At 39.9% G+C, this 18,643-nt stretch overlaps 1 protein-coding gene across 1 annotated transcript in view; it reads left to right on the forward strand.

Moving 5' to 3' along the window:
* The window catches only part of PPM1E (protein phosphatase, Mg2+/Mn2+ dependent 1E), a 210,763-nt gene continuing 196,414 nt past the window's right edge, over window positions 4,295-18,643 (forward strand). The window contains exon 1 of the mRNA XM_021067290.1: window positions 4,295-4,911. Coding sequence (XP_020922949.1) covers window positions 4,463-4,911 — 449 coding nt within the window. The 5' untranslated portion in view covers window positions 4,295-4,462. The remainder of the gene's footprint in view (window positions 4,912-18,643) is intronic.

The following is an 18,643-nucleotide window of genomic DNA, read 5'->3' on the forward strand; positions in this document are numbered from 1 at the left end:
ACATGGAAGTTCCCAAGCTAAGGACTGAATCGGAGCTGTAGCTGCCCTTGTGTCAAGGCTGGATCCTTAACCCATTGAGTATGGCCAGTGATGGAATCCAAATTCTTATGGATACTAGTCAAGTTAACTCACTGGGCCACAATGGGAACTCCTTGGGCCTCATTTTTAAGGGCACTAATTTGATTCAGTAGGGCTGTGCCCTCATAACCTAATTACCCCAAAGACCCCATTCCTAATACCATCACCTTAGGGGTTGGGATTTCAACACAGGTATTTCGGGAGAACACAAATATACAGGCAAGATTAGGAACCGTCTCTTGGCTGATGGACAAATAGAAGAAGGTGATGTTTCAGAGCTCAAGGACTGGTGTCACAGGCAAAAGCTGGAATCCCAGTAGTCATGTTTAGGGGGAGCAAAGCTATAAAGGAGATGCAGCAAGCATTAAGGCTGAAGTAGGGGACAGGGTAGAAATATCCTGGCTTTTCTCCTTCTGCCTTCCAATTTCCTGCTGATGCCTCCCACTGGTTAAATCTCAGCTGGAAATCAGTTGTCAAGGAATCTAGTGAATGCAGTTTGAAAGGGTTGGCAACCCTACAATACAGAGGGGATCAAGGGAAGAGAAGGAATGGATGTGAGACAAAAAAAGGACTAAACAGTAATCAATTCTTTTTAACTTTTAAAATCAACTTTATTGAGGCATAATATACACACAATACACATATAAAATGTACACTTTGATCAGTTTTGACAAATGAATACATCTATATAACAACTTAAGATGTAGAACATTCTAATCACCCCACTAAGTTCTGTTACTCCTTTGCCATGAATCTTCCACCCCACCTCATTCCTAGACGACCAGTAATCTGCTTTCTGTCACTATAGATTATTCTAGAATTTCATATAAGTGGAATCATAGGGTATGTATTCTTTTGGATTTTTTCATTAGCATGTTTTTATGATTCATCCATGTTGCTATGTTTATCTGATTTTTGTTTGTTTGTTTGTTTTTTTGCCATTTCTTGGGCCGCTCCCGCAGCATATGGAGGTTCCCAGGCTAGGGGTCTAATCGGAGCTATAGCCACCGGCCTACGCCAGAGCCACAGCAACACGGGATCTGAGCCACATCTGCAACCTACACCACAGCTCACGGCAACACTGGATCGTTAACCCACTGAGCAAGGGCGGGATTGAACCCGCAACCTCATGGTTCCTAGTTGGATTCGTTAACCACTGCGCCACGACGGGAACTCCCTCCCTGATTTTTTTAATTGTGTAGTAAGTACTCCATTGTATGAATACATTTACTGTTTGTCCATTCACCTATTGATGGACATCTGGATTATTTCCAAGTTTGAGCATTATAAATAAAACTATTATAAAAATTTATATCCAAGGTTTTTTATGATGTGTGTCTGTGTATGTGTTTGGTGGACATGTTTTCATTTCTCATGGATGGATATCTGGGAGAAGGATTGCTGGGTCATATGATAAACTGCCCAACTCAACAATGTTCTTTAGTCTTACAAATGTCATCATTATCATGAATACCCATGAAAGGACATGTACATCTCCTCCAAAAAGCTAAGGGTTAAGACAATTCTTATGAAAAATCTCAAAAAATCTTAAAAAATTTAAATACACTTGATACATATGCTTTCTATAGCTCAATGTTTTAAAATAGATAGCAAGGTTGTTCTTTTGTGGCATAGCAGGTTAAGGATCCAGCGTCGTCACTGCAGCGGTTCGGGTTGCTGCCATGGCATGGGTTCAGTCCCTGGCCTGAGAACTTCATATGCCATGGGTAGGCCAAAAAAATAAAATAGCAAAAAAGGGAATTAGGGAACTGTAAGAGGAGAGGAACTGAAAAGGAAAGTAAAGCAGTGCAGAAGAATGACTAAAAAGACTTCTTAACAATGGCAAAATCATCCTACACAGCTGCTCTGAGATCCCAGCACTGCTGTCAGCAACCTTCTGGCAAAGCTACTCTGTCAAATAGATGCAATAGGATCCATACTGATCCTTTGTAAAGGAATATCTTTATTAATATAAGCAAATACACCTCTCATTTATAGTAATATGGAGGTGTAGGCTTTTTCTTTTACTCTTAGTAGTAATGTTTCCCCAACATATAACACTTCCCTTTGATACGTGGGTTGAGTCATAAATTAATGTCACAAATAAATGTCATCCTGATGAGGGAGGCAACTACATTACAAAGTAGGAAGGTGTAACTTGACATGAATTGTTACAGTTGACAGCTATGTACTCTTGAACTAAATGTCAAGTTCATCACGTCAAGTTCTGAGATATTAAATAGTTGTTGGAATGTAAAATTGTGGACATTTAGGTTTGTAGCCTTCTAAGTTTTGTCAGTCTTTTCTAGACATTCTGAAATGGAAATGAACAGGTGGACTGAAAACAAAGACAAATGAGGAGTTTAAAGACTTTCTTGGCATCTTATAAAGAAGTTGCTCTACACTGGTGATGCTTTAAACAAAACATATAAATACATTTAGCTTGTCTGGAAACATTTATTTATTGGGTCTGTCCATTTACCTTTGAGAGAAAAATAGTTATAGAGGACTCATGTGCATTACTCACTATGTACTTTCTATCATGTATTATTTAATCTCAAATTAGGAGAGACAATGGATGTCTATTTTATATGATGCCATAATGTACATTAGTGAGCTCAGCCCACTTCTTAAAATAACAGTATCACGTCAGGGATTTAGAATACAGTATTATATGAAAACAGTTGGCAGGGAGATTCCTTCTTCTGCCATTAATAACTGACTAGAAATGGTATTTCAGACCTTAAATCCAACTGAAACCCAGAAACAATAAATGGAGAGAATGGGATGGATATTTTGTGAACATGTTTTTCAAAGTAGAGAGAGAATCACTATGTTTTTGCTCAATTACATGTTGCCATGGACATGGCAGTATGCAGTAATGATGCAGTATGCAGTAATCTATACAGCTGTATAACAACACGGCCTCTCCCTCTCCCACCCCCCTCAGTAAAGCTTGAAAATAATAGGTTTGTGTGTAGTTTGGTAAGAAAATTAGAATAATTTAAAGTTGTTTCAGTTTCAATCTATGAAAGAAAATAGGCTCAGGGGGATGGGGAAAAAGCAAACAAAATGTACCAAAAAATGCATATTATGTAATAAAGTATATATGTATTATGCAGACGCTAAGAGGGGAGTGCTGGAAAATTGATGGGTTTGTAGTGAAAAGACCTGGATTTAGTTCTTGTTGCATCACTCGCATGTGACCTTGAGCAAAGTCACAATATCTTTAAGGCTCAGTTTTTTCACCCATAAAATGGAGTCATAATAAGATGCTAATGAAAGAAATCAAAGATGACACAAACAGATGGAAAGACATACCATGCTCTTGGATTGCAAGAGTCAATGTTATCAAAATGACTATACTACCCAAGGCAATCTACAGATACAATGAAATCCCTATCTACATGGAATCATAATGGTAATATCGCCTACCTTGAGGCGCTATTCTAAGGATTGAAGGGGTGAAAATGACTCCTAAACTATAAAGCCCTTTAAAAAGAGGGCTTTAATGACGTTTTACACTGCCGAATCTTCAGAAGCAGAGAAGAATAAAGGAAGAAGGGTCTAAAAAGGCTTTGGAGGCTGACAACCAGAGTTCTAATTCCAATGCCATGCCTAGTAGCTTTGACACCTTGAAAAAAGAGAATTATTTAATCCTTTTTGATAAATGAGGATACCACCACTTTCTTCACAGAATCAAATGAGAGAACATAGGCAAAGGAACCTACCACTCACTTGGTGTTGGATGCCCTCGACCGAACTAATTATTAAATTGGTGTCATCAGTATCAAAAGGTGTTCGCACTGTGGTATCTTTCAGCAGATGAGGATCCTAAGGCAAGGCAGGACAGGTAAGGAAAACTGAGGTAAATCCAATCCAGGTGGGAACCAACAACTAGACTGGAGAAGTCTTATTTCACTCTTAACCCACTTGAGGCTAGGGTATCCATACAATGAGGACATTCAGAGTTGGAGAGCCGACGAGTGGAGTGCCCTTTCGACTCCATGGACTCGACGGGAGGGACCCTGAAATGCTTAATTAGAGCCGGTTGCCATGGCGACAGTCTCTAGGCAGCGTGGGCTGAGCTCTCGGTAGGGCTAGAGGGTGGGCCGCCGCTGGACCCCGCGTGCGCGCCCGCGACCAACTTTCCCTCCAGACCAAAGAGGGGTGGCGCGCTCCGCCCCCGCCCCCGGGCCGCGCACGTCTGCGCTCGGCGGCGCGCACGCCTGCGGGAGCCCTCTCCAGGCAACCTAGTGCTGATCGCTCGTGCCGGTGCGGCCGTTAACCGCCCTTGCGGGAGCCGGAGACTCACGAGCAGCCCCCTCCCCTTCCTGGGCTTCCCCCCACCCACTTCCCGGTCGGCTCTGGAGCATGAGCAGCGATGGCCGGCTGCAGCCCTGAGGAGAAAACTTACCGGCGCTTCCTGGAGCTATTCCTAGGCGAGTTTCGCGGACCGTGCGGCGGCGGAGAGCCCGAGCCGGAACCAGAACCCGAATCCGAGCCTGAGTCCGAACTGGTAGCGGCTGAGGCGACCGAGGCTTCGGTCGAGGAATCCGGGGAGGGGGCAGCCACCGTAGCCGCGACGGAGGAGGGGGAGCAAGAGCAGGAGCAAGACCCCGAGCCCGAGGAGGCAGTAGAAGAGGAGGCGTTGGCGGCGGCGGAGGGCGAGGAGGAGGCGGCGGCGGCCCGGGGGCAGTCGGCCGTGCCGCCGCCACCGCAGCCCCTGCTGCCGCCGCTGCCCCCGCTCCCGCGGCCGCTGTCGGAGCGCATCACCCTTGAGGAGGTGGAGGGCGAGAGCCTGGACCTGTGCCTACAGCAGCTCTACAAATAGTTAAGTAGCGGGGTCCGCTGGGGGTGGGCCCGCTGTCCCCGCCGGTCTCGACGCGGCTGCCTCGGCCCCTTGAACTGGTCCCTTTTGCGCTCTTTATCCCCTACGCCCGTGCCTGGCGCGGTTGAAAGCGCCCCCGCTGCTCGGACTCGGGCGGTCGGCTGCGAGCTGCCCACGCCCGCCGCGGCCCCCGCGCCTCCCGCCTGGCCCGGGAGCCGCCCCCCGCGTCTTCCCGCCGGGCCCGGGCCCCTGCTTCCCGCTTCCCCACCGCTGCTCACTTCTCGCTTCCTTTCCCACATCCTTTCCCCTTCGTGCCTCGGAAGGTGCTTCCTTCCAGTCTTGAGAGCTCTCTGTTCTTCCTTCTGGAGGTTTCCTCCCACCCGGGTCTGTCTTTTTCCCAGCCCGAGTCCCTTGTTGTTTGGCGGCGGAGAGAAGAGATTCCTTTCTAGGCTGAGCTGCTAGGTGCGTCCTGCGTAACCGCAACAAGGATAATAATACCGGCCCTAGATCCACAGGGGGAGAGTCTGGAGTAGATTTTCGGTCTGGCGCCCAATGTTGAAAGTGTGGATGGCTTAATTTACGGAAGCCTAGTATCTTAGTTTAGAGATATTTGATAACTCATAATTGAGGGAGGAAGGAATGGAACAGGGAGCAACGGTTAAGCAAAATTTTACGTGCGAGCCTTCAGGTGAAACAGAGTCGTAATTCGTTAAAGTGGAAAACTCTGGCTGGTTTGATAAATTGCAATTAGGCGCAGTATTTTCAGTCCATTAAGTAGATGGGGTAGGGGAGAGAAAGCAGATGGCTTAGCTACACAGATGAAAGTCTAAAATAGAAAGGTCAAGGCTTTGCCTTTCATCCCAGTTCTCATTTTTATGGGCTTGAAATAGAAACGGTTTACAATTGCGAGTCTTTCTAAATGGAATTGTTCTGAAATGACAGAGGAAAATACAAGTTTCTGAAAACACTGGGAAACCTTGGGAGTCTTTTGCCATTCTCCTGATGGTTGTAATGAAGGGTGTTACTCCCTGTCTCTCTCAAAAAGTTTACTACTGCAAAATTCACTGCAATTAAGTTCACTTCTTGGATTTTTCTCAAAAACCTAAATTAAAAGAAGGGACTGGAAAGGAATGTTTTGTCTTCAGCCAACCTAACAGACACCTGATCAAATCGTTCTTCCTGTTAAAACAGAAGCTAGGTAAGAAGCATTTTTTAACTAGCTGCCATAGAAGTGGGCTGCGTTGATGTCCCACACATTATGAGCTATTTAAAATTTAATTTTGAAGTATTGTCTGGTTAGCGAAGAACAAAGCTTTTGGGGGAATATAAAAAATAAAATGGTATGTAATACCACCACCCAGAGATAAACAATATTAAGATTTTAGAGTATTTCTTCCTAGTGTTTGAAACTATCAAGGGCTTATGAAATGTAATTTTTTAATGCTATATAAAGACACTTAATACTTTCTGCTTAAAATGAAAGGGAAATGTTTAACAAAGTGGAAGAATTTATTTCGGCATCAGGCGAATTCTATTTTGACATTTCTTACCTTTACAAATGCAGTTGCAGAATTAAAGAAACACAGGTCCAGTAAAAAAAGAGAGTCATTAGTTTAGAACAACCATGAATATGTGCCATTTAAGAAGTTTTTTTAATAAATGTAATTTATATAATGATGATGGCAAGTAGATTGTTTTTCCACATAGAAAGGAAGCAGTATAATTTTCTATATGTGTATAAACTAGAAAAAGTATTCAGATGATAAAATGGCCATCTAATTGAGCACAGAAGTTTAGATTTGAAGTAAAACTAGCAAAAATATAGTTGGAAAATATTATTTCACCTTAAATCAGAAATTTCACATGTATGCTGTGTTTTGTTCAGAAACTATTAACCTGTTTTTATTCAGATATAAAATGGCTGGCTTGTTTATGTGAAGTATCTTTGAGGCTCTTAACAGATTTTAAAAAAACCTCCACAGTTTAAATGCTTACTTTTAATGCTTTTATTTTATTATTTATAAGAAAGTCCTATCACTTAGCCACAAGAATCAATACTGGAAGACACTGTATAGAGATTATTTTTCCATCCACTTTGTTTTATGAATGAGAAAACTGAGGATCCAGACATTTCTCAATATAATCTCTAAACTCAGAACTCTCTGACATTCTCAAAATATTGGGTTCTTAAATTTCCTAGGAAATACTTCGAAATAATTCTGATCAGGAATATGTTGGAATTTCTAATTTGGAGAGGGTAAAGAATTTTTTTTTTCCAAAATATTTTCTCAAATACCCTCTGTTTATTTTGGGACGTCTTAATACTCTTTAAAAATTCTGTCATGCTTGTCAAATGGTGCTAAAATTCTTAAATGAAATTACCTGAAATACATATCTACCAATTTCACAGTTGGAACTAATGTTAGAAGAAAATAATGCTGCGTTTCTCGTGTGTTTTTTCAGTCAGTATTTTAGAAATATGCAGTATGAGCTGCTAAATAGACCGAAGTTCTCTGAAAATAAAGGTGCTTATCTTCTCAGAACTATTTTATATATGCATTGGTTGAAATTTTACTTTTAAAAATATAGTGAATGTTTTCCTCCGTATTTTGCTTCTCTCAGAGTTTTTAGAATAAGAACAGCAGATATATTTATCATTCCTCATTTTGGCAAACTCAAAGCTTAGGATTAGCTTGAGATAAGCATTTACTTAGATAAGTAAAGGATCAAGGTTTAAATGGACAAAATATAGTTATAATTAGCAACTTAAAAGTTTTCCAGAACGGTATTTGGGATAGCTTTTTTTCCCTTTAGGTTTCAACCTAGGAACTATGTACTTAGATATTTCTCTACTAGATAAAAATGTGTAACATATTTTTGAAAGAAAAATATTTGAAAATCGCAAAAATCCCCTTGAATGAGAAAGATCTCTGTTGTGGGCTGTGAATATTTTTTTAAAGGACCTCTTAATTTCGTTTCAATTTCTTAAGCCTTAAGAATCAGTATTCCTGCAATACTTTAGAACTGTTTCACTGAATTAGTCTATTACTTGTCAGTAAAAAAATTCTAATGATTTGGAACCTTTAGCTATTATTATAAAAATGATTTGCCTTTCTTTTTTAAGCTAAAATGCCCTCCAAGAGATTAAATATTTTCTAATGACATAATATTAAGATTTCTGAGGTTAATAAATTTCTTTTAAAAGGCAGAGATGAGATATTTATAGCTTTGAAATAATTTGCAAATAAAATTTACAACTGATCTTATGGCAGATGTAAATAATGTTGGATAGGTGTTACACGGGTCGGTACCATGTTTTATTTCTCTGTGTGCTACTGGAGCTATATCTCTTTCTATTAACCCAGAAGAAACGAATACTTGAAGTCTTTATTAGAGCTATGTCATTACATTTTTAGAGCAGTTGTTTCCTTAGTAATTCATTTAGTTTGGGTTGGACTTCTCAAGGGGGAGACAGATATCCCAGCAGCCTGGCAAAGTTAAGAACTTCCAGATGCTTTACAGTAGTAATGAGGCTGGGCACTTTAAAAATGGCTTGGAAAAGAAAATCATTGTTTATAGACACTAATAATTCTGTTACATTGAATTATGTGAATCATTAATGACCTTGAGCTAGGTTAGAAAACCATTAAACTTTGTCTCACAAAGTTTACACACACACACACACACACACACACACACACGTGGGAAAATACATGGGTGCAAGTTATACCATTTATTATTTAATTTTTTGGGGGTCTTTTTTTAGCTATTTCTTGGGCCGTTCCCGCCGGCATATGGAGGTTCCCAGGCTAGGGTCAAATCGGAGCTGTAGCCACTGGCCTAGCCAGAGCCACAGCAACACGGGATCCGAGCCGCGTCTGCAACCTACACCACAGCTCACGGCAACGCCAGATCGTTAACCACTGAGCAAGGGCAGGGACCAAACCCGCAACCTCATGGTTCCTAGTCGGATTCGTTAACCACTGCGCCACGACCGGAACTCCCCATTTATTTATTTATCTATTGTCTTTTTAGGGCCACACCCTCGGCATGTGAAAGTTCTCAGGTGGAATTGGAGCTAAAGCTGCCAGCCTGCACCACAGCCACAGCAACTCGAGATCTGAGCCAAGTCTGCGACCTACACCACAGCTCATGGCAACACCAGATATTTAACCCACTGAGCGAGGCCAGGAATTTAACCTGTGTCCTCATGTAGTTGGGTTTGTTACCACTTAGTCACAATGGGAATTTCTATACCACTCACTTAAACACCTTTTTTCTTACCAAAAAGTAGTAACAAGTAGCAAAAAGAAGAAAATAAACACCAGCCTTTCAGTGTTAAGCCATACTTTACATGTTTTTCTTCTACCTCTCAGGCTGCCACTTCTCTGTGAGCTTTTAATATGCTGCCTAACCTTTTAAAACTGGTGTTTAGTCCTTGGCTTTTGAAGTCTGATTGGCTTATTTGTCTGTAGTCAACATCAATCTCTCCCAAGACTTTGGTTTTTGTAGTTATGCAAATGGCTCCCAACTCTGTCTCCACCCCTGCTTTCACTGCTAATGAAATGGCTCTATCTAGATGTCTAAAGACTTCTCAAATTAAACTGTCCAAAACAGAATTTAATCTTCCAGCTTCCTCTGTCTCCCCCACAAAAGACAAAACCTGATTCTCTTTCTGGTGGGTTTATCCTTGATTCCTCCTCCTTTCACCCTCACATTCAATCAATTTCACCTTATAAATATCTCATAACTATGTCCCTCACCATTCCCACTGTCATTGTCACCTCTTGCCAGTCTTACTCTTCTTCAATACATTCTCCCCAGTGAGCCAAAGCGATTCCTCTAGAATCTAGATTATGTAAATTGCCTAATTGTCACCCACTGCTTAAACATTTTTACTCTTTACCTGTAGTTAGCCATACTGTGAGGTTAAAGGCACAGCCAAGTCTGCCTGAAGCAGGTGTTTGCAAGGAGTTAGGGTCCAACTACAAAGTTAGAGGGAGGAATCCACATGAGATCACTCTCACTTTTTTTTCTCACAATTATTTAAAAAAAATTATTCTCAGAGCTGCACAATCATTACTACACTTTTTCTTTTTTTCCTTCCTTTTATGGTTGCCTAGCCGCATATGGAGTTCCTGGGCCAGGGATCAGAGCCGAACCACAGTTGTGACCTAAGCCACACCTGTGGCAGTGCTGGATCCTTTAACCCACTGTGCTGGGCCAGGGATTGAACCTTCATCTTGTTGCTGCAGAGACACCACCAGTCCCATCAGGCCACAGCAGGAACTCCACAATCCATTTTAGAACATTTTTTATTTTCTTAATAGAACACCCCATGCTCATTAGCAGTCACTTCCTATTCTCCCCCAAAACCCCAGCCATAGGCAACCAATAATCTTTGTGATCCAGGTTTTTAAAGTTGTCGAGGAGTTCCCTTTGTGGCTCAGTGGTTGACGAACCTGACTGGGAACCATGAGGACGCAGGTTCGATCCCTGGCGTTGCTCAGTGGGTTAAGGATCTGGCGTTGCTGTGAGCTGTGGTGTAGGTGGAAGACACGGCTCAGATCTGGTGTTGCTGTGGCTCTGGTGTAGCTCCGATTCAACGCTTAGCCTGGAAACTTCCGTATGCCTCAGGTGCAGCCCTAAAAAAAAAAGCATAAAGGTTGTTGATTTGAAATTCCTTGTTGTCTTCCAAGGATATTCTACCTCAAACCATTTGATTGATTGTACAGGTTCAATCAGAAAACTATGACTGTTCTCTTTGTTTATAAAATCTTATAAATCAAAAAGAGTGACATATAACTGCATTCTTATGCATATCTCATTATAAATAGCTTCTTAAACATAATTTTCAGGAGTTCCTGTTGTGACACCATGGAAATGAATCCGACTAGTATCCATGAGGATGCCAGTTCAATTCCTGTCCTCGCTCAGTGGGTCTGGGATCCGGCATGAACGTGAGCTGTGGTATAGGTCACAGGTGTGACTAGAATCCGGTGTTGCCATGGCTATGGTGTAGACCCCAGCTGCAGCTCCTAGCCGGGGAATTTCCACATACCTCAGGTGTGGCTGTAAAAAGGAAAAAAATTAGATATTGTTTTTAGTATTTAAGTTACTAAATTTTGGTCTTATATTTTAAAACTTTTTATTATAGAAAGTTTATGAAGTATGTAAAAAATAGTGTACTCATCACCTAACCTCAGCAGTGATTAATATGTGGCCAATCTTGATTCATTTATATCTTCACACATCTCACCCCACTCCCATTATTTATATTTTATGTAATTTTTAAATGAATACACAGTAATTTAATGACAATTCTGTTGGACAATTTAGGGTGTTACCAGTTTTTGGTTGCTCTAAGTATACTGATGGTCATCCTTTGAGCAAACCTTTGGTTTTCTTAGAGTATATTTTTATATAGTGTTTAGTGTTTGGATTATAATAAGGTATTCACTCATTTAAGGCTTTTGATGCATAGTTTTTAAATGTCTTCTAACAAGATTTTACTAGTTTATTTCTAAACAGATATAGATGGCAAAGATTATTAGTGTTATGAAATACTGTAAACACTTAGAAAATAACAGTATAATAAAAAAAATCCATATACCTACCATCTAGTTTCCACAAATTATCATAATTAAGATTGTCTTAAGGAAATAAAATATTTCATATATTTAAAAAAAATTTCAGGAGTTCCCGCTATGGCGAAATGGGATTAGCGCTGTCTCTGGGGTGCTGAGATGCAGGTTTTTCTTTTCTTTTTTCCTTTTTAGTGCCACACCCGAGGCATATGGAAGTTCCCATGCTAGGGGTCCAGTCGGAGCTGCAGCTGCCAGCAGTGTCACAGCTGCACAGTCACAGCATGGCCATATCTGAGCCATGTCTGCAACCTACACCATAGTTCACAGCAATGCCAGATCCTTAACCCACTGAGAAAGGCCAGGCATCAAACTCTCGTCCTCATGGATACTAGTCAGGTTCATACTGCTGAGCCATGAGGGGAAGTGCTAGGATTCAGGATTGATCCCCAGCTAGGCATGGTTAAGGATCCTGGCATTGCCCCAGCTGTGACATAGGTTGTGACTGTGACTGGGATCTGATCCCTGGCCTAGGAACTGCATATGCCTCTGGGTGGCCAAAAAAGAAAAAAAAAATTTCAAATGGAAGACTTTGTTGTCATTGTCTTCTGTGGACCCGTTCCCTTTTCTTTCTCCCCAGAGGTAATCTGGGGGTTGGGGGAATATATCCTTCTGGTCTATATTTTTATTTTAATTTTTCGCTCTCTTTTTTTTTTTTTTTTTTTTTTCATTTTTGGCCACCCTGCAGCATATTGAATTCCTGGGCTAGGATCAGATCTGAGCCGCCATAGTCGTGAGCAAAGTGCAGCTGTGGCAACACCTGATCCTTAATCCACTGTGTTGGGCAGGGATCAAACCCATGTCCAAGCATTCCCAAGATGCCCCTGATCCTGTTGTGCCACAGTAGGAGCTCCTGTATTTTTATGTTTTTACTACGCACAAATTTGTATAGTGTCAGTACATGGTGGGCTGTTTTTGTAAGGAGCTATCTTGAAATTAATGTTTTTACAAAAGATTTATTCAGAGTGATACACATAGATATCATTTTTTCGTTTCAGATAGTATATAGCATTCTATATGAATGTACTATGATTTATTTATCCAATTTCCTGACAGTTTCATTATTTCTAGTTTTTGCATGTTATGCACTGTAATGGTTATAAATAGCTACTCTAGGAGTTCCCTAGTGGCTAAGCAGGTTAAAGATCCAGTGTTACCACTTCTGTGGCTCTGGTTACAGCTGTGGTGCAGGTTTGATCCCTGGCCCAGGAACTTCCACATGCTGTGGGGTGTGGCCAAAAAAACAAAAACAAAACAAAAACAAAAAACAATGCTGCTGTAGTGCATAAATTCTGAAATATCAAAAGCTTAACATAATGTTAGTTAATTTCTTATTCACAGAGTACCTTCAGTGGAGAAGAGGCTGTCTTTTATGGAGTTATGGAGGTACCCAGGTTAATATCGTCTGTGGAGTTATTGAGGTACTCAGGTTAATAGAGAGTTCGTCATCTTTACCCTGTGGTTTCCAAAGTTGCTCTAGGCATCGATATCCATCCAGCAGACATAAGAAGAGTAGAGCATGGTATTGGAGACTTTCCGGGGCCAGTCCTTAGAAGTGGTATATATAGTTTTGTTCACTTTCCATTGATTAGAATTCAAGTCATGTAGCACCAGCTAGGGCTCACATTTCCCAGCAAACAGGACTGGGAATAGTAGTCACTGGCATGGCAGTTAAGAAACAACTCTACACTCTGGAGAAAAACCCCATAAAACCTTGGTGGAGAGCTGCAGTCTCTGGTCTACAAATAATTCTATAGTTTGGACATGTCTCCTTGTGTATATGTTCGTGGATTTCTTCAGTATATACCTAGAAATGGAATTGTCAGATTGAAGTTACATTCACTTTTACTTTGTATTTACAAATCACTTTGACCAAGAGCACTGTATGAGAGGTCTGGTTTCCCCATGTTCTTACTGATGTTTGATTTGCATTACTTCTTGGCTTGTGTTTTTACATAGCTGTGTGCTGTTAATGCCACTGAACTGTGTTGGGAAGAGGAAAATACTTATAGCTGACTGTGCTCTTGATTTAGGACATTTTGGAAGAGGACACTTGCGTAAAAGTCTAGACTAGTTCTGTCCAATAGGAATATAATTGAGCCACATATGTAATTTAAACTTTTCTATTAACCACATTTTAAAAATTGAAAGACATAGTGAATTTAGTTTAATAATTCATTTAACCCAGTGTATCCAAATATATTACCGTTTAAACGTCATTGTTGAAATATTGAGATATTTTTCATTTTTTTATACCAAATCTTCTTATGTATATTTTATACTTAAAGTACATTTCAATTGGGGTATCACATTTAAAACATTTAGTAGCCACATTGGGTTAGTGGTTACCATATTGAATGGCGCAGATTTAGACTTAATAATAAAACCTTTTCTTTAACACATTACCTGACATTTAATTTCAAAGTCGTATTTAAATGGATGCTCACTCCAATCACCAAATTCATCTTTATCATTTGGAGAAATAGCAAGCTGAATTTGTTTTTCCTAGATTTCTGTGACTGGAGAATAATACAATTTAGATTATGATTATGGAATTGTAATTTCTTCTCACACAGTTTATGGGGTATTAGTTTTCTAATGCTACGTAATATGCTACTGAAACTTAGTAAAACAGCATCCATTTTTTAGAGTTCTGTAGATCAGAAGGCTGGAAATGTTCGGGTAGGTTGTCTGCTTAAGGTCTCAAGGCCAAAGTCAGAAGTTTCGAGTAGGCTGGACCTTTATATGGAGGTTAGGAGAAAACTCCTCTTCCCAGCCCATTCAGGTTGTTAATGGAATCTAGGTCCTTGTTTTAGATCTGAAGTCCCCATTTCCTTGCTGGCTGTGGTGAAAGAACTTCAAGTCTCTGGCTTCTGCTGTCTGTCATAGCTCTGTATTTATAGGGGCTCCTATGATTAGATCAGGATCACAAAGACAATCTTCTTGTCTTAAAGTCAACTTGCCATATAACACAATCATAGGGATGGTGTATCAGTAGTGCTCACAGATTTTAGTGATTAGAGTGGGGCAGCTTTGGGGAACCATTTTAACAATTTATACTATAGTAGAGAAACAGGGTAGAAGAGCATTTAATTATTTTGTTTAGAGGACTTTTAACTTCTAAATGAAATAAAAATACTTTGCTCGGGAGTTCTCTTGTGGTGCAGCAGATTAAAGAAGATCTGGCATTGTCACCACAGAGGCCTGGGTTGCTGCTGTGGCAGATTCTGTCCCTGGTCTGTAACTTCCATATGCCGCATGCATGACCAAAAAAAATACTTGGTTCATTTCTTTTTGTCTCTACTCCCTCCATTTTGGCCCAAGCTACTATCACCACTTAGCTGGCTATAGCAGTACTCCTAACTGCTATTTCTTGTTCCATGTTTCTCTCCCTTCAGTCAGTTTCCCATACAACAGTAATCTGATCTGATCTTGCTCAGCCTCTGCTTTTCTTTGCTCACTTACTGTGCTTCTATCACAGTTCTCAGAACCTGCTATGCTCTGTACTGCCTCAGGGCCTCTACACTTTTGTTCTCTTTGCCCAAGCAACTTCCCCCCTTCTCTCCAACTTGGCCATTAGGTCTATTTTTTTGTTGTTAAAAAAAAAATCATTTTAAAAAAAATTTTATGATTTAAATTTTTTCCGTTATAATTGATTTACCATGTTTTGTTAATTTCTACTGTCCAGCAAAGTGACCCAGTCTCTCTCTCTCACACACACACACATATATATATATGCATTCTTTTTCTTATCCTCCATCATGTTCCATCATAAGTGACTAGCTGTAGGTCCCTGTGCTATACAGCAGGATCTCATTGCTTATCTACTCCAAATGCAGTAGTTTGCATCTGCTAACCCCAGACTCTCTCCCCCTTCCCTCTTGGCAACCACAAGTCTGTTTTCCAAGTCCATGACTTTCTTTTCTGTGGAAAGGTTCATTTGTGCCTTATATTAGATTCCAGATATAAGTGATATCATACAGTATTTGCCTTTCTCTTTCTGACTTTCTTCACTTAGTATGAGAGTCTCTGGTTCCATCCGTGATACTGCAAATGGTATTATTTTGTTCTTTTTTATGGCTGATTCATATTCCATTGTGTTATGTAAACCACACCTTCTTAATCCATTCATCTGTCGATGGACATTTAGGTTGTTTCGATGTCATGGCTGTTGTGAATAGAGCTTCAGTGAACGTGGGGGTGCATGTATCTTTTTCAGTGAAAGATTTGTCCACATATATGCCCAGGAGTGGGATGCCTTGGTCATATGGTAGTTCTGTTTTTAGTTTTCTGAGGTCCCTCCATGCTGTTTTCCATAGTGGTTGTACCAGTTTACACTCCCACCAACAGTGCAGGAAGGTACCCTTTTCTCCACACCCTCTGCAGCATTTGTTATTTGTTGACTTGCTTGTTATTGATGGCCATTCTGACAGGTGTGAGGTGGTACCTCATAGTAGTTTTGATTTTCACTTCTCTAATAATTAATGATGTTGAGCATTTTTTCATGTGCTTGTTGGCCATCTGTATATCTCCTTTGGAGAAATGTCTCTTCAGGTCTTTTGCCCATTTTTCAATTGGGTTGTTGGTTTTTTTGCTGTTGAGTTGTATAAGTTGTTTGTATTTTAGAGATTAAGCCCCTGTCAGTTGCATCATTTGAAACTGTTTTCTCCCATTCTGTAGGTTGTCTTTTTTTTTTTTTTTTTTTTATGGTTTCCGTTGCTGTGCTGTTCAAGCTTGTCAGTTTGAACAGATCCCATTGTTTTATTTTTGCTTTTATTTCTATTGCTTGGGAGACTGACCCAAGAAAATATTTGTATGGTTGATGTCAAGAGAATATTTTGTCTATGTTCTCTTCTAGGAGTATGATGGTGTCTTGTCTATATTTAAGTCTTTAAGCCGTTTTGAGTTTATTTTTGTGCATGGTGTGAGGGTGTGTTCCAGTTTCATTGATTTACGTGCAGCTGTCCAGTTTTCCCAGCGCCACCTGCTAATAAAAAGACTGTCTTTTCCCCCATTTTATATGCTTGCCTCCTTTGTCGAAGGTTAATTGACGTAGGTGTCTGGGTTTATTTGTGGGTTCTCTATTCTGTTCCATTGGTCTGTATGTCTGTTTTGGTACCAGTACCACACTGTCTTGATGACTGTGGCTTTGTAATATTGCCTGAAGTCTGGGATAGTTATACCTTCTGCTTGGTTTTTGTTCCTCAGGATTACTTAGGCAATTCTGAGTTTTTTATGGTTCCATAAAAATTTTTGGATTATTTGTTGTAGTTCTGTGAAAAATGTCATGGGTAGTTGATAGGGATTGCATTGAGTCTATAGATGACTTTGGGCAGTATGGCCATTTTTATGATATTAATTTTTCCAACCCATGGGCATGGAATAGCTTTCCATTTCTTTGAATCCTCTCTAATTTCCTTGATTAATGTTTTATAGTTCTCAGCATATAAATCTTTCACCTCCTTGGCCAGGTTTATTCCTAGGTATTTAATTTTTTGGGGTGCAATTTAAAAAGTATTATTTTTTGTATTCCTTTTCTAATATTTCATTGTTAGTATACAGAAATGTGACTGATTTCTGAATGTTAATCTTGTATCCTGCTACTTTGCTGAATTTGTTGATCATTTCGAGTAGTTTTTGTGTGGCATCCTTAGGGTTTTCTATATATAGGATCATGTCATCTGGGTACAATGACAATTTTACCTCTTCTCTTCCAATTTGGATATGATTTATTCCTTTTGTCTGATTGCTGTGGCTAGGACTTCCAATATTATGTTGAATAAAAGTGGTGAGAGTAGAGTTCCCATCCTGGCTCAGTGGAAACAAATCTGACTAGGATCCATGAGGACACAGGTTTAATCTCTGGCCTTGCTCAGTGGGTTAAGGATCCAATGTTGCTGTGAGCTGTGGTGTAGGTCACAGATGTGGCTGGGATCTGGAGTTGCTGTGACTGTGGTGTAGGCCAGCAGCTACAGCTCTGATTTGATCCCTCGCTGGGCATCTCCATATGCTGCGGGTGTGGCCCTAAAAATACAAAAAAAAAAAAAGAAAAGAAAAAATTGGTAAGAGTGGGCATCCTTGTCTTGTTCCAGATTTTAGCAGGAGAGCTTTCAGCTTTTCTCCATTGAGTATTATATTTGCTGTGGGTTTGTCATAAATGGCATTTATTATGTTAAGGTATGTTTCTTCTATACCCACTTTAGTAAGAGTTTTTATCATGAATGGATGCTGGACTTTGTCAGATGCTTTTTCTGTATCTATTGAGAGGATCATGTGGTTTTTGACTTTTCTTTGTTAATGTGGTATATGATGTTGATTGATTTGCATGTGTCGAACCATCCTTGTGAACCTGGGATGAATCCCTCTTGGTTGTGGTGTATGATCTTTTTTATATGTTATTGGATTCAGTTGGCTAAAATTTTGTTGAGAATTTTTGCATCTATAGTCATCAAAGATGTTGGCGTATAATTTTCTTTTTTGGTAATATCTTTGGTTTTGGTATTAGGGTGATGGTGGCCCTATAGAAACAATAGTTTCAGAAGGGTAGATGTTAACTCTTCTCTGAATGTTTGATAAAATTCACCTGTGAAGCCATTCAATCCTGGACTTTTGTATGTTTTGAGGTTTTTAATCACAGTTTCAATTTTAGGACTTGTGGTTGTTCAGTTCATATTTACTATTTTTTCCTTGGTCAGTTTTGGAAGATTGTACCTTTCTCAGAATTTGTTTCTTCTAGGTTGTCCATTTCATTGTCCTATTGTTGCTTTTAGTAGTTTCTTATGATCTTTTGTTATTTCTGCAATGTCAGTTATTTCTTCTTCTTTTTCATTTCTAATTTTATTGATTTGAGCCCTGTCCCTTTTTTCTTTTTTTAATTTTATTTATTTTTTCCTTTTATTCTTGATGAGTGTGGCTAAAGGTTTATTAATTTTGTTTATCCTTTCAGAGAACAGGCTTTTAATTTCATTCATCTTTTCTTTTGTTTTCCTTGTCTCTATTTCATTTATTTCTTCTTTGATCTTTATGATTTCTTTCCTTCTACTAACTTTGGATTTTGTTTGAACTTCTCACTTAGAACTGTTTTTGCTGC

The sequence above is a fragment of the Sus scrofa genome, chromosome 12, assembly GCF_000003025.6.
Source record: "Sus scrofa isolate TJ Tabasco breed Duroc chromosome 12, Sscrofa11.1, whole genome shotgun sequence".
Lineage (NCBI taxonomy): Eukaryota > Metazoa > Chordata > Mammalia > Artiodactyla > Suidae > Sus > Sus scrofa.